Source organism: Scophthalmus maximus, chromosome 12 (assembly GCF_022379125.1).
Source record: "Scophthalmus maximus strain ysfricsl-2021 chromosome 12, ASM2237912v1, whole genome shotgun sequence".
Classification (NCBI taxonomy): Eukaryota; Metazoa; Chordata; class Actinopteri; order Pleuronectiformes; family Scophthalmidae; genus Scophthalmus; species Scophthalmus maximus.
The window spans coordinates 12,739,752-12,763,302 of NC_061526.1; the positions used below are offsets into that span (position 1 = coordinate 12,739,752).

Here is a 23,551-nt window from a genome sequence, read left to right on the forward strand (position 1 = left end):
CATGAAAGATTATACAGCACGCAAAAGATAAGGCAGCTTTGTTCACAGTGCATTAAATGGCTTTAAAAGAGAGTTTGTCTTCAGTGATATTCGCCTGCAGCACTAAAGTGCATTATGAGAGGGAATCCCACTTTGGCCACATTCAAAACAAAAATGTAACTGAAGACAACCTGATCTTTTTGCCCAATGCCTTTCTATTCTGTTTTTAAGATTGGAAATTAACAACAGCAATCATAATTTAATTTAGCCTCTCATATCTGCCCTTGAGCCTCCACTGTGTTGAGACAAATGTCTGCATAAAGTATGTGCTAGTGCTGCTTTTCATTAATGTCCTACAGCCAAGAGCAAAGCCTGGTAAGAGAACCGGGCATGAAAAATGAAACAAAATGTGCTTCATTATTGAAGTAAAATCTTCCTCTTTTGTCTCTGAACTCTCATCTGTCTGGAGTTTTATTTAGTTTATCTTTGGAGAAATCAAAATTGCCAAACAAGTCAGTCACCTTGTTTTCTAGACATTTTAAAGACAAAACAAAATCAAATTAAATGTCGCTTTAAATATATTTTCAGACCATGAAGAAATATTGTATCATTGGACCCAGGAGCCACTTAGCTAAGCATAAAACATACTGGGAAACTGGTCCTTCACAACTTTTTGGTTTATTATGTAAAAACATAAATTTTGCATTTATAGAGGTTGTTCTCAAAACACCAAGTTCATCAATTCACTCAAGCTCCCAAGTTGAATTGAAACGTATTCAAAAGTGCTGAGAGATCTGTGAAGTACATAAAAGGAATCATATGTCCACAGGGGCCTGCTAGTGTACAACTGTCCAACACAAATGAGCTTAGCTATACCTTAAGACAACCATTAGGTTCCAACTGAAACTTATCTTTCAAAAGCAATTATATGTCATTATCAAAATACGTCAGAGAAATCCGAGCCATTTGGTACCGGGGTAAGACTATTCTACCCCTACGATAATGTCAGAGCAAATTTTACAAGCTGAAATGGATTTGTTCTCTAGTGACAAAATAACAATTATGAACAAAAATTAGAGCTGTTTAGCCCGGCACAAACGGAAATTTCTTGTATCAAATCAACGAGACTGAAAAAAACACAGATTTAAAAAAGTCTTGTCTTTTGGCGCAATCATTTTTTTTTGGGTGTTTATAGTATACAGTGTATTTACACCACAACTCGTATATACAATTTGTTTTCTCTTAACATTAAACAAATGACATATAAACTGTTAATCAGTCCGCTGTAGATATGTTTTTTTTACCTTTAAACAGAGCTGGGATAACTCTTTAATGCTTAGCTAAGCCATGTGGCTTTCTGGCTCTAGCTAGGCAACATATTTGCCATACAGAAATGTGAGAGCGGCATCAATACTTTCTTGAAATTAAAGTGAACAAGCATATTCCCCAAAACTATTCCTTTGAGTGGAATGAGGCCCATTAGACGAGGAAGATGCTTGTGAACAGTGTGCTGTGGCCCAAAGCGGTCACCCCCATGCAGTACTGTTGCTGCTCTGAGCAGCACGCCAGGCTCAATGAGCTGTCATCTGACTTTTAATTGCAGCCATAGTGACTATAATCAGATCTTATTGGAATGTGCCCATGCAAAGTCAGCAGTGATGATTTAAAGCCCAAGAATGACAACCAGACGTTGATTCCATAACATTCCCCAAATGATCCAGGCAACAGTGAGGATAGCGTCTCCCTTTTCTCTCCCTCTCACTTTGTCTTTCTCTTATCAGTTGTCACTGTAATGAGCAGCAGGATTTTAGGGAGGGGGAGGGGGAAGCCTGTGAGAATCCAGCCGTGGGCGAAGGAGCTGGGATGAACTGCAATTGATTAGCTGTGCGACCATCTCAGACAGCTCAGTCACAGTGCGGGCTGTACTTTGATACTGCATGACAGCAAAGTAAATGTCTGTTGAGATAATGAGGTGGCCTCTACACACCCTACGTTTCAGCACTCTGCCAATCAATGCACATGTGTAAACAGACAATAATTAAGTGTGTGTGTGTGTGTGTGTGTGTGTGTGTCTGCATGGATGTGTGAATGTGGTATATTTAAACTCACGTCAAATGAAACCGGACAATTCACAGTGGTCTATGTGCCACTGGGGAGAGATGTCACTTCAGATGACCTCCAAGCAGACGAGTCATGCTGGATGTTTTGGATAACTGAAAACCCTTCTCTTGAAGCTACAACCTAATAATCCATAATAAATAAATGAAAAAAACACATGAACAGCACTCAACAGAAAATCCAAAGAAAGCAAACCAGCTCAATCCCTCAGAGCACACTAGCCTGAAACCGCAGCCAACCGTTTAAAGGCAGAATTAAATCGACATCTTCTTTTCACAATTAGAACCCTTCAAGATGAGACACGATTCAAGAGCAGTGCAAGTGCAGCTGCTTTTCTTCCACATTGAAAAGTCTCGCTGTGCCTTATCCTTGGGCTACACCGAATGGAAAACTATTGTTTAGCATGAGTGCCCCAGATGGGCCGGCTGTAACAAACAGCAAATATAAGCACTTGCTCTTCTAGCAAAATAGAACTATTACCACAGTCTCTTTATTCAATGCCATGAAGATAATTCTAAGGCTGAATGTACTGCATTAATTACCATTGAGATTGTAGGATATTGAATTTAGATGATAAAAGACCATTCAAAGGACTTGCCCTCTTCTTCCAGGGTTAATAATTTTTCTTTATATTCCTGGAAAGGTAATAGTATGGAGAGTCTTCTGAAGTAGTTGTTTCTACCATTTAACCCTGGACCTTCAAATAAGGTTTAAGTAAATGGTGTGAATTCAATAAAAAACAATGATTTAAGCTGCTTGGAAGGAAGACTTCAGAAAAATCTGATCGCTATACCTGGAGTAAAAGGCAAAGAAACCTGAGACATCGAGATCGAGAGCATTATCGAAGTTTTATGCTAGATGTCTTTTCTTCATTTGTCCACACATTTTGCTGCACTGTGGATCAGGGGTTAGCACCTAACACTAATAATACTTTGTTATTGCCTTTTTGTATAATTGTCTTTAACACGGCTATCGGTTTAGGGTTCACATGCTAAACTTGCATTTAGTTGATGCACATTGGCGAAAGTTGCCAAACGGAGCGATGTTAGAATGAATCACTTTTCTGGCCACTTTGGTTGATATAATTCCAAAATGCACTGTCCTTTTATGTTTGTTTTGGTCTCCGCCAACTTATGAGAAAAAGATCCACCTGTTAAGCCTGGAAAGCCTGAGGAATTCCAAATCGTTTTCCAGGTGCCAGATGAGATATAGACTCACCAGTGTGAGTCACCAGTGATTCTGATTCTCCTCCCAGTTGGATAAGCTCGGATGCAATGAAATCACCCAGTATCATATCTCTAAGTGTGAGTCCAACCACCCAATAGAGGAAACTAATTTTGGCCTCTTGTATTTGTGATCCCATTATTTTGGTCATTACCCAAAGCTCACAACACAACATGACTGTGTGTTTGTATCATTGTTTTCTGTAAATTTTGTCTATAACCTCCGCTTTGGTCTCTTCTCTGTGTTCATGATGTAGTGTCACAGAACGCTATAAATTTGCGTGAACTGATCTTCAGCCATGTGGCATCTAATTTTAATTGTTTTGTTTTGACATGTACTCACGTAGCCGGGATTGGCTCCAGCCCCCCAGTGACCTTTAATGGATAAAGTGGTATAGATAATGGATGGATGGATGTCGTCACGTGCAGTGAGTCAGAAAGGGAAAATTGTCTTTTTTTTCTATTCCTACTGGTGCCCAAAAGCCCAATATTTTATGTTGCTGGAGAAGCACAACAGAAATACATTTTTTACAGATCAATTTTTATTAAATCAACTGCAACCAGGTCTTGATTTCTAGAGGTTTATTGAATACTCATAAATGTATCATTTTGATTATAATTAAAAATAATTTTCAAACGATTTTCTGACAGAATTTACGTCCTCAGGCAAAAAGAGAAAAGCATACATTGATGTAACTTAAACTGAAAGCAATCTAAAAGCTCCCTGCTCAGCCTGTCTTCACTCTAGTAGATGCCCAGTTTGTCCCAGAAGTCACATATGTGGTTCCTGGTTCCCACTTGTGCGTGTGAACGCACTGTCAGGTTCATGACCAGCCAGCCGCTGGTGTCAGAATATCGCGGCCACACAGGCAGACGCTGCTCCCGGCAGAAAGTTGTCTGTCGGGTTCGAGAGGAAGGGTCACCAGCGTGGGCAAAGGCACCCCAATAGCACAGCATCCGATTGGACAGCAGCTTCTCTTGTGGCAACAGGGTGAAGTTGGCCACCGTGGCCGAGTGAAAGAGGAAGGGCAGCTCAGCACCATGGCAGGCATGCTCGTAGCAGAAAGTCAGCCCTGACCAAATGCGATGGTCTGATGCAATGTGGTCGAACACGTACATCCACACCTCACTGCCTATTGCTATGCCGGCACGCGCCGACCTCCTGGATGGACACAGGAACACATAGTCTGTGACGATCTGAGGACAGAAAATGTAAAGAAAGTCAAACAAGATTAAAAAAATGAATTTATTTGAAAAAGTATTTTTTTCAATGCCGGTCAGGCAGTCAGTTAGCCAAGCAACCCACTGCTTTCCAGAATGAAATATCAACAACTATTGGATGGATCGACATGGAATTCACCGTTCCCATTTTAATTACTTCAGTGATCTCCCCAAATTTTCCTCTTGAGGTTGTCAATTTTATTTTCCAGTGAAATATATCAACAGCTGTTAGATAAATTGACATAATTTATTTCAAACATCAATCATACATTCATTCATTTGGCAGACACTTTCATCCAAAGCGACTTAAAAATGGTTTTACAAGATTCGTGTTCTACAGAGGATTGACGCCATTGACTTTGGTAACTAGTGCCACCATGAAATCAACATTTTTGTTTAAACTGAAATGTTTTCACAACCTGATTGATTAGCATTAAATCTAATAACTTTGGTGACTTTTAGTCACTTTTAGTCAGGGTGCTGGATCAACAAAATATCACAGGAGTTTGAAAAGAGAAGACTTTATCATCGTCACTACGCCACTTCAAATTTTTTATCGAGCTCCAACATCGGGTCAAAATTGAAATTGACCAAATGCTCTAAAAAACTAAAAACAAATGACATTACCATTAGTCTAAGTTGAACTCAGTGCTAACATAGCCAATTAACAAATATTAGAATGGTAACATGCTAAACTAAGATAGTGATCATAGTAAACACTATACCTGCTAAACATCAGCACATTAGCATTGTCTTTTTGAGCATTTTAGCTTCTAATAACGACTGATAAGATCAGTGCATTACATATTTGATCCAACTCTGGGATTTTTGCTCTTGCAATGTTGCATGCCCTGGTTTCACAGTCTAATTTTTTAAATCAACGGCATTGCAATCAGCCATAAACAAGCTGCAACTATAAACAAGCTGCTTTACAATTTGCAGAATGATTCAGTATTGTTGAAGGGTATGTTTCACAGTCTCTATAGGGTTTTGGTGGACAAGAAAATGAATAAAACTAATGAGAATGCCATCTACATAGAGATGGGCTGTGGACAGAGCAGCAAAAACGATTGCTTTTTCTAGGATAAAAGGAAGCATGTGGGAAAGAAGGTAGACTATTACCTGGAAACCAGTGTCTTTTTCAGCAGTACACAACCTGCATCCACACATCTGACACATGAACACAAGCAGGCTGACTAAAGGAAGCTGATGGACACACACACACACACTTCTTTTTATCTTCACACATGCATCTATCTGTTTCAAACAGTCACTTGCACAAACAATTAATCCCTAACAAGCACATACTGTACCTGGGCACCAAAGGGTGCACTCCCATCTGAGTGCCCATGGGCATGTTGGTTTTAAATCAGGTGTGGTCAGACACATTGTTGACCAATTGCTATTTTTTTAGGGCACCAGAAACAATTGCCCTTTTGACCAACAAAAAAACCTGGTCTGAAGTAAATGGTTCAGTATTTGACTGTTATTTTAAGGGCACATTATTGGGAGAGTAACATGCACCTAAGGCACACGGGTCATGCACAAAGTGAAGGTGTACAAGCAGATTTCTGTCCTCTTCAGAGAAGTGTTCTCTTTTACAACCTGGCAAATTCACTTTTACATTAGCAAATCCCCCAAGATGCAGGTGTCCCTTAGTCTGGCATAGCCAGAATGTGTATTAGTCTGGGACCTTGGTTCATTTTCAATTTCAAAGAGGCATTACCAATGAACGCAATATCTGTGTACGAGTGTTGCCATTTTTGTGGGAGAAATATCTGGTACTTTTGGTCAAATGCTTGTTCGTTAGCGGCATTCTTGGTTGTTTACAAAAGTCACTTCTCTCCGCGTCATGATATAAACCCCGCCCATTATCAGATAATCGATTGTGATTGGACCGGCAAGATTTCTGCGGGGGAAATCACTACCCAATGGAAGGGATCCAGACCGTATCCTGGCAGAGCAAATTTAAATGAGCTCCCAGAATTCTTCGTGGTCCCAGGCTAGGTGTCCCTGGCTTCTAAAGCGAATGAGAGAGGGCAGTTTAGCTTATTGCTAGAAGACTCATTGCAACCATTTTGGCATTACATTAGCAAATGTGGATTTGGAAAGGCCCTAAATGCATTTTCATCATGTACTTCAGACTAATTGCTTGGATCGGTTAAATAGAGCCCACGAAAGTTGTGAATCATTTACACACACACATACACACACACACACACACACACAACCAAGTGGCTACAAGCACAGGTAGAAAGTTGTAGTACTCTATTTCTTCCTGTATTTCCTCTGCTCTTTCCAGAAATCCATGTGCCACTGCTGTCATACATTGTGTCAATAGCCTTGACACATGCCAGCAATGAATCAAACAGGAAGTCGATGCTATCGTCCCCAGCTCCAGCCCTTAGCCGTGACCCCTGTCAACCACTAAGCTGCTACTATAGAAACAAAGAAAAGAACCCTGACTGATATGTGCACATAGCCAACTATGTTTACTGCACCACACTAATACGCCAAAGCTATCACTACCTATCTTTTTTCCAAGTGGCAACCCATCAGTTGGTTTGTGAGCTGATGTTTTGAAGCCTGGAGTTTCACAATGTGACCAGTGCAATCTTGGATTCACCAATTGGGTGGGACTAGCTGTCAATCACGCTGTATAAACACTCCAATGCATACTGTGCTTTATTGTCTAGTTTACTCTACATAGAGTATCTATAATCTACTATAGATTGAGACCATAAAGTCCTCAGGAAATTGTTTACTGACTGAATTACTACTGTAATTTCTCATAGAATTCTATGGAACCTTACTTCTTGTTGCAACGAGTGAGTCATCGTCTGCTATTGATTCCAGAGAATACAGGCTTCAGGTACTTCCGCATTGGCTTCATTTGCAAATTTTAAAGAAAGAGTACCAGTCTCTTAAGTGATATATCCATTCAACTAGCCCTGCAAAAGGAAGCTTAGATTATCCTTCTCATTTGTCCCTGTTTTTTTTTCTTTTAAAAATTTGTTAGAGCCATACATAGAGCCATGCTTACACTATTAACTGAACTCTCCACATCACACCCCCTCTATGAAGGACTTGACATTTGGGCTGACCCCCCTCGTCCTCTGACGAAGTGCCTTTATGCAGGGGTGTGTGCGTGTGTGTGTGTTTGGCAGGCTACAGTTGTGACTCCACCATCTACCTACTGGACTGTGAACTGTGACTGAATGCTAAATATGTCTGCGAGTGTCACCTCTTGACCCCCTGTAGCTCCCTGAGGCTGCCACCTTGTACTTTGGGGAGAAAACTGTTTGAGGCTTTCTTCTCCTTCTCTGTCATCGTGAGCCATCCCACCTCTGCATCATCACAGTGATTTGATAGAAGAAATCTGACATAAACACATGGACCTGTAAAAGGAGTGCAGAATGTAGCCAGACAGATAGATGGATGAATAGACAAGACATTTTTCACTCAGCTAGATGATGATAGAGGGAAAAAAATATGGTCTGCCATGGCCAGACTTAGACAAACTGGAATTGTAGCTCCCTCTGTAGGCAATTGATAAAAAGTGTTTTTGAAGAGTAGGAGCCGATAGACAAAAGAACAATTGCCCAGAGTTACCAATCAGGCGATGTGGAGAGGCTGGGGAGAGTGCAGGAAACAGCTGGGTCCTTGTAACACACACACAAGCTCTGGCTGTAGGGGGGCATCGATCCATGCATGACCACCCTGCTCACCATACCTGCCAACACTCCCATTTTTCCCGGGTTTCTCACGTTTTTTAGCCCTATCTCCCAGAGCCCTCCCGGTTTGTTATTTCTCCCGGTAAACTCCCGTAATTTGCATGGCCCAAACTCCTTTATAAATAATCGGACCAATATGTTTGTCTAATGTTGACCAGTTGCCAGATCTTGTATGAAACGCATCCTATTCACACAATCCACACACCTACAATTTTCAACCCGTTTGTCACCTCAACCTGGCAACCTATAACCCGGTTGCGCAGTTGATATCTGCGCAAGCTTCGTGGAAAGTTCAGACACGAAAGCGAGCCGATAATGGCAGGTGAAGGCGGTGTTCCTGCAAAGAAATAAAAATATAGCTGTAAATTTCAAAAGTGTTGGGCGCAACAATTTACATGCATCTTACCTAGTCATATCGACAACCTCCACGCTTTTTGTAAGGTGTGTCGCATTGATTTTAATGTAGTGCACGGCGGGAAAAATGACATTACCCAGCACATTAAAACACAGCGGCACCATCGCGCAGAAGAGGCACAGAAGGGCACACAGGCAATTTCATCCTTCATCACAACAGGACAGACAGAGGCAGAAAACGTGATGCAAGCTGAACTCAAGATGGCAATGTTGGTAGCACAGAAAAATGTTCCTTTTGCGTTTTGTGACGACTTCACTGCGAGTGTAGCAGGCATGTTCCCTGATTCTGCCATCGCCAGGAAATAGACCTCTGGAAGGACCAAAACCACTCACCTCATCAAGGTAAGTTTATAGCAGAATAGCTTTTACTCCGCTAAGTTATTATGTCCCAAACTGGACATTTTACCTCATCACATGCTTAAAAAAACCAACCAACATCTATTTTGATGTGCTATTATTATTTAGGTGCCATTGCTCCCGAGCTTGATGATGACGTCTCAAACATCTGCCAGACTCAGCCATTTGGACTACAGTGTGATGAGTCAAACAACATGAAAAAAGAAAAAGAACTTGTCATACTTGGAAGAGTGTATGATGAGAATAATCTTGAGGTTGTCACCAAATTTATTGACATGCCAGTCTGCAATGTGGGCACAGCAGATAGTCTGTATGAGAATCTGGCAACCTTTTTGAGGTGAGTGTATTTACATGATGAGAACTGAGGACTTAAGGCTCAGTTGAATGTGTTAGTATGTATGTTTACAACAAATGCTTTTGTCTGATTATCACAGTGATAGAGGAATCCCATGGGATAACGTGGTGGCCTTCAACTCTGACAACTGCAGTGTAATGAAAGGAAAGCACCATTCAGTCATCACAAAATTAAAAGCTAGTCAACCTTATGTCAAGGATGTGGGTTGCATATGCCACCTTGCCCAACTTGCCACAGGCTGTGTCATCAAGGCCATCAAGGCCCCAGTCGAGGATTTACTTGTTGGTGTATATGGCCACTTTGACAAAAGGTGAGTTTAAAAGAGGAAAGGTTTGACTGTCCGGTCTTGGTCATTTTAGTTAGAGTATGATGACTCAGTTTATCTTTTATTACAATGTTCTGAACAAATTCTACATTTTCCCCTAATTACTTTATCCCTATTTATTGTCATTGTTTGTTTGTGTTTCCTTGTACAGTGCAAAGAGATGTGAGCTCTATAAAGAGTTTGTTGAGTTTACAGACACAGATAAACTGAAGCTGCTCAGATACTGCAGTACACAATGTGCTCTTTGGACAGTGAGAGCTTTCTATGTGGAAGTCATTGGGAAGATGCTGAAGGCCTTTCCCTTACAATTTCAGCTGCTTAAATACCTGAAGGTACTGGACCCAGCCTCTTGTTTGTATATCTCTCCTGAAACAGGTAAAAAGTATCATTTTATTGTAGGAATATCCATTCAGTACTTTCAAGTAACCTAACTGAGTATTTGTTGGAAATTTGTTCATACTACATAGTGGCAAGGCTAGGTCGCATGTTTCCCCAACTGAAGTTTGAGGATCCAGATAAATTGAGAGGGGAGTTCACAGACTACCAGGTCACAGACAGCAACAAGTTGCCCCAGGAACAGAGAGTTGACAGATTCTGGGGCCTTGTAGGGAGGAATGAGACCAGGTTCAGTGAGCTGGCTAGACTGATGAAAGCATTGCTCTGCATTCTCCATAGCAATGCCTCCTCAGAGAGGAGTTTCAGCATGGTGAAAAAGATAGTTACAGAAAATTGCTTGAGCATGAATAACAGCACTCTTTGGACTCTCCTATCCTGCAAAATAAACCACACCGGTTTGGCTTCAAAGTACACTCCGTCCAAGAGGGCACTGAGAGCAGCTAAATCTACCACATACAATTACAACACTTCAAAAAAAAATGAGCACATATTCATGTTTACAAAACATACTGATGTTTACCAAAGAGAGACAGTCATTGATGCTCAATGAATGATGAAAAATGATTAAATGTGTTAAATGTGTTTTTACCAGTGTTAAATGTGTTTGTACCACAGTGTTATAAACTGCAGTGCAGTTTTTGTGTGATGTTTTGTTGTAATAAAATTTAAAAAAAAGATATTAATAAATATTAATAAATTAAGTTATGTTTTCATTTATATTGCAATGTAAATAATACCCCCCCGTCGCGCCGCCATGCCCCCGCAAATGTTGGCAGGTATGCTCCTCACACAGCCACTGAATGGTTGGTTACTGATGCATGTGTGTGTTTGGGTGAGTCTCTCGAGTTTAAATTTTTCAGTCTGGCAGTGCGTTAATGTTTGAAAGATGTTCTACAAATCTGCAACATTTCTCACAAGAAAATTCTCACAAATTTCTACAAACTGATTTGTTTCCCCAAAACTTAACATGTTGTTATCTCTAAGCTTAAACTAGAGAGTGATGTAGCAGAGAAAAACACAGACTCTTATGTGGCTTTTGATAATTATCCTTTAGTCATTATATAGCATGTTTGAGGAGAGGTTAGGGTTGTGCTTTTATAAGAAATAAAAAAACAGTAGTTCCTCTGTGAACAAGAGGAACAATCATAGTTTAGCCTGTGAATATGGAAAGTATTCAAAGCATTCTTATTAGAGACGAGTTAACAGAAGTGGTTTAACGTGATCTGAGGACTTTGTCTCTAAGTGAACTTAAGCTCGGGACAAATTTGACTGGATGGTAGTTCTGAAGGAAAATTCAAGGTCTCACCAAAGTAATTTGCAGTCTATACTTTAATTTCTACACCATCAGATAGTTGTCATGAGATTTCACTCAAACATTAATGTGGACCTCATGGTGGCACTAGAGAAAAAGACAGATGATCATTCATAGCATTCATCATGCATCTGGGAGCAAAAGAGGTTACAATGTTGTGGCTCTAGATGAAAAGTCAGGGAATGAAGGGAAAGACCATTAGTATTCATTTACTTGGGACCAAGGCAATTCATCAATTATTGTTGAGATATTTCACAAAATGTCAACCTTGTTGACTGAACAACTGACCAGCAATGCCATCTGCAAGCATGGCTAAAAAGACTCTTTAGAACGTCAATATTTTAAGTTTCAGGTCATGTACGTATATAGCTCAAAGCTACCAAGTGTCATGGTCTTGGACCACTTGGTCACTTGGACCAAGATGTCTGGTGGACTTTTGAGAAAACTTTTGTTGAACTTTGTGAACTCTTTGTAGACTTTTTGTTTATATGTGGAATTTTTTTAAAAATTTTGTTCTTGTTGGTTTAGTTAGGTGTCAGCTCTGTAATGTGTTGCTGTGTTCCCTGTTCATGCTCTTAAGTTTTTGCCTATGTTCTGCAACCTGAAGATCAGTTTTGGATTTTTTTTTTCCTTTAAAGAGTCAAAGTCAATTATTTGTTATTTCATTTATCTCCTTTTTCCTTAACCTGCATTTGGGTCCTGCTTCAACGAAACCTTACACCAAGAGTCATTTGAGATATTATTCGTAATTAATTCATACAGTCAGTCAATCAGACAGCCAGGGAAATTTGTTGGATAGCTAATGTAGAAACTTCTTTTCAGTATATAGGTTCAATACAAAGCTTTGGAAGTGATTACTTCTTGATTATTTTTAATTGTTGGTGTGCGTAAGGGCCTTTTCATGGTTTCCATGTGTCGCATGAGGTAAATGTCTTCATCTCCCCATGTTGGCAAAGCTCCAGTGCAGACTGTCTGCACTGTTGGTGAGCCAACTGCACATATACCAAACAAGTAAACCAGAAGCTCATTCTAGTGTGCATGTCCGGTTACACATACCTCCAAATGCAATATGAATAGAAACATGCCCACATAGGAAACCATGAGCTGGCCTTAATTTGCCTCACAACTGCTAAGTTCAACATGATCAAGATTATATACACATTTCCTCTGGAGAAATGTTCTTTGGCTCCACAATCTGAGGTTAACCAACCTATGTGATTATTTTCTCTCCCATGCTCTGCCAAATGGATTTTCTCAACTGAACCTGCTTTTTTGGCTCTGCAGTTTCAGACTTGGTGTATCAACTAAAGTGAAAATGAAAAGGATCCACATGAGCTCATCTTACCTGAGCTAGCATGTCCCTGCGGTCAGCATCCCTGTACAGTGGCAGGTACTTGTGCAGGACCCGCAGAGCATGTTGTTTAAAGATGGCAGTGATGTACACAGTGGACTCCACTGCAGAGACTGGCTTATTGAAGACAGCATACACAAAGATCACCCCCTCCTCTGAGGTTGTACCTACATGGAAGAAAACTGTCAGTGTGAAAAAACAAGAATGCCTCTATGTTCCTTGTACTGTAAGTTTTCTTGTTCCTCATCACAACCTTTCTGTTGTCTGATTGTCTGGAAGTTTAAAAATTCTTCTTCATTGGCAGTTTTACACCAGTTCTTATCTTGAAACTTTGTTTCCAAGAAAAATTAAATATTCCTTCTTTCATCTTTGTTATGGTCTTGCAAATTTCCACAGGAAATTGTGTTATAACAAGAACCAGATAAAGTTTGTCAACACTGGTCATGAGGATGAGATGAGGCAATTTTTAGGAGGGAGAGGGACAACTGTTACTTCTCTATTCGCAGATCTAACATTATAGGATTCAATCATCAATTCAACCACACATTTAAGTATGTTTCTAGTGAATCTATAGCCTGAATCTGAACAAGAGGTATCAACAGTTAAAAGGATATACATCTGAGCAGTGGTGGAAGAAGTATGCTGATCTTTTAATGAAATAAGTGCTTCACTCTAAGTAAACAGATATATAAATCATCTCATCCAACTCACTAGAAGCATCCCACAATATTCAATTATTCCTCCAATATCAAAGTTGATATTATGCTTTAATGGTCTGGAATGATGATTCAATCAACTTTTACCAAGAAATTGAAGCTTAGTGAACGTTCAGTCAGGAAGACTGTCCTCTTGTGCACTCCTCGCACAGTTCCCCGTCTCGAAGCTCCACCAGCTCATTCTCTCTTTTCATCCAATCACAATCTGACACGCTCACCCTGAGCCAATCACTTGTAAGGTTTCAAATGTGAAAATGTTTATTTCTCTCTCTCTCCTGTCATTCAGCTGTCAGTTCACCACCACAATCACTAAGTGAGCCACCTCCAACACTGCACCACCTCAACTCTAGATATCCTCTCATCTCCCTTCAAACCATCCAACCGGGAGCCCTTCACGAGACGTCCCAACTTCGAGCTCCAGGCCTCAGCACCCTCACCAGTGTCTAGGCTCCAGGGGAAGTCTCCCACATATCTAAAGCACCTAATTCATAGGACTGCCTCCATGGTATTCTAAGCGCCAAAGACTTTGCCTATTGTTCACAACAAATCTAAATTCATTCTAATTCACTCACTCGCTTTTGTTTCTCTAAGTCTCTCCTGATTGAGATGGGAGTGTAAGGGTTCAGCGATTTTCCAAAACTCCCTTTTGCCCTGGGGCCCATCAGGAGTTTAATGAGGGCCTGTTAGTTGGGTGGTTTGCTCTGTAGCAATTTGTGTGCCTACGTTTTTTTCTTCATCTGGACCCAATGCTCCCAGCCACTACAAAAGCTACCACCTTGCTCCCTGTATTTACCTTGGCCCACACAAATATAATATATATTACAGCCCCTATTTTAGGTTGAGTATATGAAATCTAAATCTGCAAGGAAAGCTATACCAGTACATGCCCAATTTTTTCTTTCTATGTCTTACCAAACAGCAGTGGCTTCTCTTTCTGCCAGTGGCCCTTCTCGAACGCCGTGACGGCTTGTTCCTTTATTAAATCCCCATCAAGGTGTGGACCCCAAGTCTCAAAAACCTCCAGGAATCTGAACGGGTTCACAACCTTGGAACCTGAGATCAAAAACACAGTTGGGTGAAAAAAACTGCCTGATTTTTATAACACAAACCAGTGACATTGAACATTTGGAACACAGATACCACAGAAAGAATCAGGTGTTTTTTCTTAAGCCAGAAGAGCAGAAATTTGTGAGTTCACACAAGCAGAAGACAGAAGCTGACGATGCAATGACAGAGTCAATGATACTGACCAATAACCCTGTCAACCCTTGCAGATATATTATAGTCATTTTGTGCTGTGAAGCAGTCAAAATCCTCTAATTGCCCCTTTTGGAGGCTCCTTGCTGCTTTGTTTTCATTATTTCCTTTTCCAATATGCCACAGCTCAGGATAAAATAACATCTTTCATCATCTTCTGCAGATAAACATGCTGCACACTATCTTCTTGTCTAACTGTGTGGGCAGCCCTGTAGGGGTGATCTAAATTTGGGGAGTGTAGGCTGGTGTTTGCTGCTTCCTACTTGTTTTCATCTGGGCAGCCAGGACGGCCTGTGGAGTGAGAGACAGCAGGCAGATGAAATCGCTAACGGAGCAGTTGGTCTGTTTAGCAAAGTCCTTTCCCAGCTTCAGGGCATCATGTCTGAGAAAGTGACCGGAAAAAAAAATCACGCTCAGGCAGAATTTTTTTCTAGGCATGCTCGGGACGTCACTGGAAGATATTAATCGTAAAGAGTTTTAGGAAGATTCAAGAAAACATTTTTCAAATCAATTAATGAACAACCATAGTATCAGAAAAAATAAATAATACTAGATATTTTTTTACCTTAGAGTGAATTATTTGGAAAACATATCTGTGACAGGAACGACCCTAAGCGGAGGGTTTCTCACCTTGTCTTCAGAGGGATGGAGAAGGGCAGACTCTGCAGAACAGCTTGTTTGAACAGAGGCTTGCTGCTCTGGATCATCAGGTGGAGACTCACTGACTGGGCGCCTGCACTCTCTCCAAATATTGTCACCTGACAAATAGCCCAACACAGAGGCCATGAAAAGCCACGATGGGCGAGTTTATGATAAAAGAATGACCTGTTACTTATCTATTTTTCTGATTGTCTCTAGGTTAATATTCTTCTTTTGCCTGATTACTTTAATGGTTGTGAGATATTTAACACAACAAGAAATTAAATAAAAATCACTAATTTCTGAATGCACTGTATATTGTATAAATATATGTAATTCCCCACTTAATTGTTTTGTCTATACATTTTGAAAAATTTAATGAAATAAAAATGAGGCCCCAGGGTGGCCCAGGGGATATCGTTAAATTATTTTTTTGTTTTCTATCACATAAGATGAGAAAAAGCAGCAAATCCTCTTATTTTAGAAGATGAAACTGGGAATTGTTTGTCATTTTTGCTTGAAACTTACTCAATGATTAATCAATTATAGTCTTAGAAGATAACTGGAATGGTTTTTGAGATGTTTACATTTTCAAAAGAAGAGTTAGAAAATTGAATACTGTGAATTTAATACTGTTCTTGGGACAAAGGACACCTGGTTGTGTGTGTCTGTCTGCTCTCTTGCCTTGCCGGGATCACCCCCAAACACAGCGATGTTCCGTTGGACCCAGAGAAAAGTTGCCTGCTGGTCCAAGATCCCATAATTCCCTGCAGCTGAGGTGTGAGGGTCTTTGCCCGACACAAGGAATCCAAAAGCCCCTTCAATAACGCATCATCACATGATCAGCCACACTGCAGCAAGCAACTGATTTCCTCCAAAGATTCCTCCAAATTACCATTCAAATTATTACCAACAGGCTAATGGCAGGCACACAACCTCCAGCACACACACACACACACACACACACGCACACACACGCACACGCACACACGCCAGTAAGCACTTTATTACTTTAACTGGGTGATTACTGTCTTCAATGAGATGCCTGCTTTTTTTTCATTAATTAATGTCGTTTCACAACATTAATCAAAGTATAAAGTAAAAACACTAATTAACCTCTTACCCAGTCGGTACTCCATGCTTACAACAACAGTGTGGGTGAAGTTACTGATGAACCGTCCGTCATACAGCGGCTTGGAGGCAGAGCCAGCAATAAAATCCCCACCGTGGATCCACACCATGACGGGGAGTGGGCTCTGCAGGGGGGAGCTGAAGTTCACATCCAGAGGGACAAAGATGTTGAGGTAGAGACAGTCCTCACTGACCTTTTTGGGAAAATAATCGACACAGGACATTCAGATTCTGCTCATTTATATTAATCTTTATAAATTTTTGTCAGCCCTAGCTTTAACTTGCTTTTTTTTGGGCAAGCAACATATATTCCTCGGTTATAGGTCAATCTACAAATTAGGTGTAAGCAGTGCTGCTCATAATTAAAGTTACGGCGATTTTTAAAAAACTTTCATTGGAATGAATCAATGCCACCATCCAGCTCACACTCTCAAAAATAGTGATAATTCTGTAGCTCTGTCCACTAGGAACAAGATTAATGTGTCCAAAGTATTTTTGACTTTGAGAAAGATTATGCAACTAAAACTCTAACCTTAGCCTTTTCATCTTTAATGTTGGTGTAACCTTTTTTAATGTTGCTCTCACTGCGATACCAAAAATGCAAATATGTTATGACATCCTAAAATAAAATATCATGACACCATGCAAATAAATGAGAGCTTGTGTTGTTCCTTACTCTCCGAGGACACTCCGCCGTGATTGGTCCGCTGCAGACCTGCATGCATGCCGCCCTAGGGAAGGAGGCATCATAAACTCCAGGCCAAGGACTCACAGATCTGGGGGCCTTCCAGCGGTAAGCCCCAACAGGGGGGTCTGCATATGGTATCCCATAGAATATATGGGCCTTATCGACTGTAATCCCCTTGATCTGGCCATCTTTGGTTAACACTACAGGTGCAGGAGCCTCATTTGTCTCCTGACTTCCTGGCTTGTCCTTGGTTTGCTCTGTGATTGAGAGGGCCTCCAGGCGTCCCAGCTCCTTGAGGGAGTTTATCTCCAAGTGTCGGTTGCTAATGAACGGCTCGTCTCTGACCAGCAGCCCGGGGTAGATAGTTCTCAGAAAGCTCACAAGGTCGATGTCATCATCATTTTTCGTCTCCTCTCCAGGGGCCAGCGCTAAACTTAGTTTGCACAGCAGCAGGAAACAGTGCCAGCTCTCCATTTTGTGTTAGAATCCTCTCATACTTCCCCAGACCCTGCTGCTCAGATAATGATTTGACAAGAAGTGTGTCCCAGCTGGGGTAGAAAAGTTGCTGCCTCAACAAGCCTGCAGTCTGAAAGTCTCCACAGACAGTGCATAACTTGTGACTCTAATTTGGCCAATTACTTGTTAAGATTTAACAGACAAAAGCTGCTCTGTCTGTAGGGCTGTCCAGTAGACCCAGAAGCGCTGGACAAAGACATTGTAGTGCAGGACAACTAATAAATGACCAGTCGTCTTTCCTTTGCGTAATGTAATCACAAAGTCATACACCATGGATAAATGGAGCTGAGTCATGGAGCAGGAGGCTTTGAGAAAGAACAAGAGTGAGACCCCTATGGAGTACAAAATGGATCATGGGAATAACTAAAAAAAATCACCCTTTTTACAAATTTTCCTCTGGATTCGGCATATACCTTAAGTGTAAGGGCTTGTATGGCATTTGTCATGTTTTGGTTGGGAATGTTCTTAAATCTATCCTGGGGCACCCCCTCAGGTGTTAATCCGGGCCTGCTCACAAGTCATGTCCACACAAAAACCTCTGCTGTATTTAAGGGGTCACAAGATAAAGGTTGTGAGCAGTTTCTTCACACATAATGTGCCGGGTTGCCGGGGTGGATGGGCCAGGAGCAGTAGAGTGTGCGACAGATACCAAACTGGGTGTGCGTAGGGCCAGGGAACCGAGATCAGATGTAACTGTGGAGGGAGTCAGAGAGGCTGCAGTCTGAGGTACCAGAATGAGGGTCAGCATCCAAGTCATGTGACGGGTCCTTGAACTAACCCACAGACAAGAAAAGAGTGCTCATATAATGAGCGTCATACTTGCACTCGTGCCGTGGTAGAGCGCACAATTGGTGTCGTGAAGGCCAGGCGGATGTGTCTTGACACAGCTGGTGGCAAGTTGCTCTACACACCAGAGAAGGCATGTCACATAATTTTAACATGCTTCGTACTGCATAATATTGCAATTAAACCCAAAGCACTGATCTCCGACAGCAGGACCTCTATTTCCGAACTCGGAAAGTTTTTCTTCTTATTCTTTGATGCCAAATAATTTGTTTTTCATCGGTGATACTGATCTTATGATCAATAATACTGTATGATCTGAAGTTCGCAGGCTGGATGCGTTAGTCGTGTTCCCTGGCAATTTAATTGTTCTCACCATCAATAGCACTTTTTATACTATTGCAGGATTTGCAGTATTAAAAAAATCCAGACAATTTTTAATATGCATAGCAGGCCTACACACAGAACATATATTTTCTAAAGGAATTATGATCATGATTTGTGCTGTCGAAAATAATGCTGCCATTTGTGATCTGACTATTGTGCACACAATATCATTAAAGCCCCTATAGGAGAACATGAGGAGGATTATGAATCTGAAATTATTTCAAGGCATCAATGTTCAGGTATTTGATCATATCCTATTTAAACTGACGTGACTTTGTTATAATATTTTTTTTTTAATATACAGGACAAATTAACATTTGGTGGGGGATTTTGTTTTATTAAAATGGAAACTGAACTGTATATAAGACGTGAACTACATCAAATGATTTTAATTAAACCAGGTCATCAAAAAAGAATTGATCTGATATTACCATATTGCACCAGGATCAGAACTGATTGCCTCCTCCATCATGAGCCTTCATTTATTATTTGCTCTGACCGACTGATCTGTCTGTGGAAATGTTACAGGAGGTTTTCTCCTCCAGTTCAGCTGATTTCAGCTTCTTTGAACACATCACAATGTTCTAATAAATGTAGATACATACCACATCTGTACTCAGAGCTAATGATGAGAACTATTAAAGATTTTCTCAGCTGCTTAAACACATTTGTCCACATCACATTTTTTCAACAGTTAAACACAGGCTGAGACAGATCTGGAAGGTGGAGCTGGGTTTTATTTTATCACTCCTGACTCCAACCCTGCAATCAAGCACACACACACACACACACACACACACACAGACAGGGAGAGAGACTAGGAGGCAGAGGGCATGACACATAGAGCTCTACATGAAACAGCATTGTTTAGATTTCAAGTTTAATTTCTGATATGAATGGTTTTTAATACTATTAATATTCCCGGGAAAAATTATGTGTAGAAATAAAAATACTTCCACTGTATTTGAAAAATTAGTTTTATCATTAATAGCTTAGGCAGCAATGCTGAAAAGGGTCATTAAATTTTCTGTCCAAAAGTGGAAATTAAAAAACAAAGAACGATTGGCTATTTCATTTTTGTTGCAAAATTAAAAAACAAGCCGCTTTTCTTTTTCAGTGTGAAAAATTTCATTTTCAATTTCTATTTTGAATTACAAAGAAATGAAGTCACTAGAAAACAAAAAATAAGCCCGTTTTCTCATGTTCCCAGACCTGTGGTAATTGTGGCTCCTCATCACACCGCCCCCTGAACTGTGTTTGTCTATTTTTTGTGTTTAAAAAAAGTTCAGGGCTGATCTAGAATTTGACCCACAATGCAGACGACCAGACTCAATGAATGTTTTAACAGATTTAAAAGTCGTTCAAGCAATAGAGGGTGAGGATTGAGGGTGACGACATTGAGAAGTTGGGTAGAGAAGCAGGAGCAAGGCAGCGTGAGTTCGGCAATGGCTGCATTACTGAGTTCCAAGGTCTTGGGCTGAGTTCCATGACTTACATCTGGTATTGCCTGCCTCAGAAACTGGACTTAACCATCAGAGAAGACAATATCCGCTTCAGGAAAATCACTGAACAGGATCTAAACAAAGTGTTTAACTAGGTCGAAACAAAACAATCTGACGACGAGTCATAGTTTTAATACAGGAGATGACGAGCTTGATCAAGAACGGGTGTGCAGCCCAGTGAGGACCTCAGGAAGACCACGCCCACTGACACACACACGCGTACATACAGTCTGTTTTTGTTGATAATGTTGGTAGCACTTGTTAACAATATTCTATTGTCACCACGGCAGAACCCACCTACGCTCAACATAAAAAAATAAATACATTTTTCTTGCAGCCTATGTCGCCTATGCCACGGGCCCGACCTGGCTATAACATTACTCACTGGCAGTCAGACTGGTCTACAGTTGGCGCTCTCGCTTTGAAAACCACAACATCCGATCTGAGAATATGAGAAACTGCCCTTTTTTTCGTTCCAGTTTTCTACTGATTTCATTTTTTGCTATTCAAAACACATGAAATAATTATAATCAGGAAAATGAAACCATTTTTAAAATTTCACTCATCCCTTTTTGACCACAATAAATTTTTTCAATTTTCAATTTTGTATTTTAAAAAGAAATCAACAAAACTCAAATAACCATTCGTTTTTTAATACTGGTTTCTGAAAAGAAAATCCAATGACCAAAAAAAATATAATATTAAATATTGTCACTCTGTGAGTCAATAATCTTCTGCATTTTGACTTCTGGGATTTTTACTCAAAGACCGCTAGATTAGCTGAGTATATTTACTTTTTCTGAAATTGTCATTTTCTGCTCAACTGTGCTCTGTCGTTGTTTCAGGTTTTCAGTTTGTCTTTGTGGACTTTCTCTAAAGCCGGGCATACGCTTTGCGATTTAAGGCTGTTTTTGCCCCGATTTCTGAGTACGACTCTTTTTAGGGTCAATTATGTTAATTGGACATAAAGTGTGTGAGTCCTTATACACCGGCTCCTCTCTTTTTTTTGCCTCCTTTTTGAGGTTTGGGCACACAGATTACACACGTTTCTGTCTGGTCAGCGTTCTTCTTCTATGGTACACAAACTTCTTTGCCTCAGAGGAGCTTTCCGCAGGAGCCAGCGGGCATTTCACACGCACAGTGTGAGCGGTCAAGTCGTGGCTGGCGGTCGAACCGGACAGTATGAGTACATCAATTCTGAGCTTTGGCTTCACGTCGCAGACGATTTACTCAGACAGTTTGAGTTGGAGTTTAACAGCAGCATTTCTAAAATCGCACAGTGTATGTCCGGCTTCAGCTGAGCTCTGAGTTGGGATCAGTATTCCTGAGTTAGATTTATTCATATTCTAGTTTTAGAAGCCTTGTTTTATTCCATTGTCTTTGCTGACTGATTTTAACCTGTGTTCTGTTATGACTGAGTTTATCTAGTTCCTAAAACTGGCATTTCCCTGTTTAACCTTCCTCTGCCTGTTTTACGTTGAACAAAGTAAAGTTTATTGTTGCTTTAGATCCTTTTCAGAAGTTTATTTTCACTGACTAAGGTGGAAAAACAGTTGCTGTTCTCAGATGTTTCTCAGTGGTCAGTGGACTTAGTTTCAATTGCTCTCCCACCTGGTGGTTTGAATATCAAATTAATTGCGGGGGCGTGGTTAGCACCTTTGGTAATGAGCACTTGTGTAGAAAAGTCAGCATTTGTTGGGAGCGGCAGAGTCCTTCGTTGAAGGATGGGTGGGAGCTAAGTATCTCTCTTTTTCTTTCATGTATCATGTGTGTATTTTCCTTTCCTGTTCACTACTCTTCTCGGAGATACTTTGGACCACGTACCCGTTCAGAATAGCACCATAATCTTTCCAAAACTTACCTGCCCCTCCCGGTCCACAGACCCAACACCTTGTCACAGGGGGCCTGTGGAATTGCCAGTCTGCAACCCGCAAGGTTGAGTTCATCTGTGGTTATGCATCCTTGCTTCCCCTTGGCCTTTCTGCACTCACTGAGACCTGGATAACTCCTGACAACACCTCCACCCCTGCTGCTCTCTCCTCAGCTTATTCCTTCACCCACACACCTCGACCTGTTGGCGGAGGGGGAGGCACTGGTTTGCTACTTTATCCTGAATCGAAATTCTCTTCCCTTCTTCCGCACTTTACTTCTTCATCCTGTGAACTTCACGATGTTTCTGTAACACACCCGGTGAAATTAAACATAATTTTACTCTACCGCCCATAAGCCCTTCTTGGGGATTTCTTGGAGGAATTGGACGTCCTCATGACTAACATCCCAGAAGATGGCTCTCTGTTAGCACTTTTCTGTGATTTCAACATCCAGACAGAAGATTACATCTCAGCTGTTAGTCTTTCTGACCTGCTTTGCTTTCTCACTCCCCCCCACACTCACAAAGCTGGTAACCAACTTCTTGGTTACCACTTATATTCACCAGAGCTCTCTGTCACTCTTCTCCATGTCTCTGACCACTTCTTCATATCCCACTCTCTTCCCCTCTCTCCAACTGCCAACCCTCCCTCATCGACTCATACTGTCCCTCTCCGCCGCAACTTTCGCTCTCTGTCTCCCTCCTCTCTTGGCTCATTTGTCCAATCAGTTCTCCCCTCACCTGACTCCTTCTCACTCTTGCCTCCTGACTCAGCCACAGACACTCTTCTCTCTACCTTGTCCTCTTCCATGGACTCTCTCTGTCCTCTAACCTCTCAACGGGCTTGCCCCAACCCATCCAGCTCTGTGGTTGTCTGACTGTCGGGCTTCACATAAATCTCTTCTTTCCTCTTTATCTGCCTCCTTATCTGCTGCTTAAATTTAAAAGTGTAAGAAACCAAAACAACAATGCACCTAATGTCCAACCAAACGACCCAGAAAGGAGAGAGAGACTGACTGCTCATGAACCTATATGTAGGGTTGGCAGTCAAATCAACTCAGGTGCAGACCACTTTACCTGATCAGCCATTCCTCAGATTGGCAACTCAGCATGAAATGGACCTTTGGGCCATCACACTCAGAATCAAAAAATAATATTAGATACTATACAATATTGAACAATTTTTTAAATCCATTATGATATACCAACATGCGATCATCTCATATTTACATAAACAACCCCTTCATTAACTCACAAAATGTACCAATCACCCACCA

At 41.0% G+C, this 23,551-nt stretch overlaps 1 protein-coding gene across 1 annotated transcript; it reads right to left on the bottom strand.

Annotated features, from left to right (window-relative positions):
• Positions 1-3,887: 3,887 nt before the first annotated feature.
• On the bottom strand, positions 3,888-17,774 carry LOC118292455 (cAMP-regulated D2 protein). The gene is made up of 8 exons (XM_035621400.2): positions 17,205-17,774; positions 16,521-16,722; positions 16,082-16,215; positions 15,389-15,516; positions 15,022-15,140; positions 14,414-14,554; positions 12,780-12,952; positions 3,888-4,517 (listed from the first exon to the last, which is right to left on the bottom strand). The coding sequence occupies exons 1-8, from the start codon at positions 17,688-17,690 to the stop codon at positions 4,065-4,067; spliced, it is 1,836 nt and encodes a 611-aa protein (XP_035477293.2). The 5' UTR covers positions 17,691-17,774; the 3' UTR covers positions 3,888-4,064.
• Positions 17,775-23,551: the final 5,777 nt, after the last annotated feature.

Excerpts from the sequence above, each read along its gene's own strand:
- LOC118292455 (XM_035621400.2), bottom strand. The coding sequence starts at position 17,690 with ATGGAGAGCTGGCACTGTTTCCTGCTGCTGTGCAAACTAAGTTTAGCG. Across the intron at positions 16,216-16,520 it reads AAGCATGGAGTACCGACTGG|GGGCTTTTGGATTCCTTGTG; the intron begins GTAAGAGGTTAA and ends GCGTTATTGAAG. Across the intron at positions 4,518-12,779 it reads GCAGGGACATGCTAGCTCAG|ATCGTCACAGACTATGTGTT; the intron begins GTAAGATGAGCT and ends TTCTGTCCTCAG.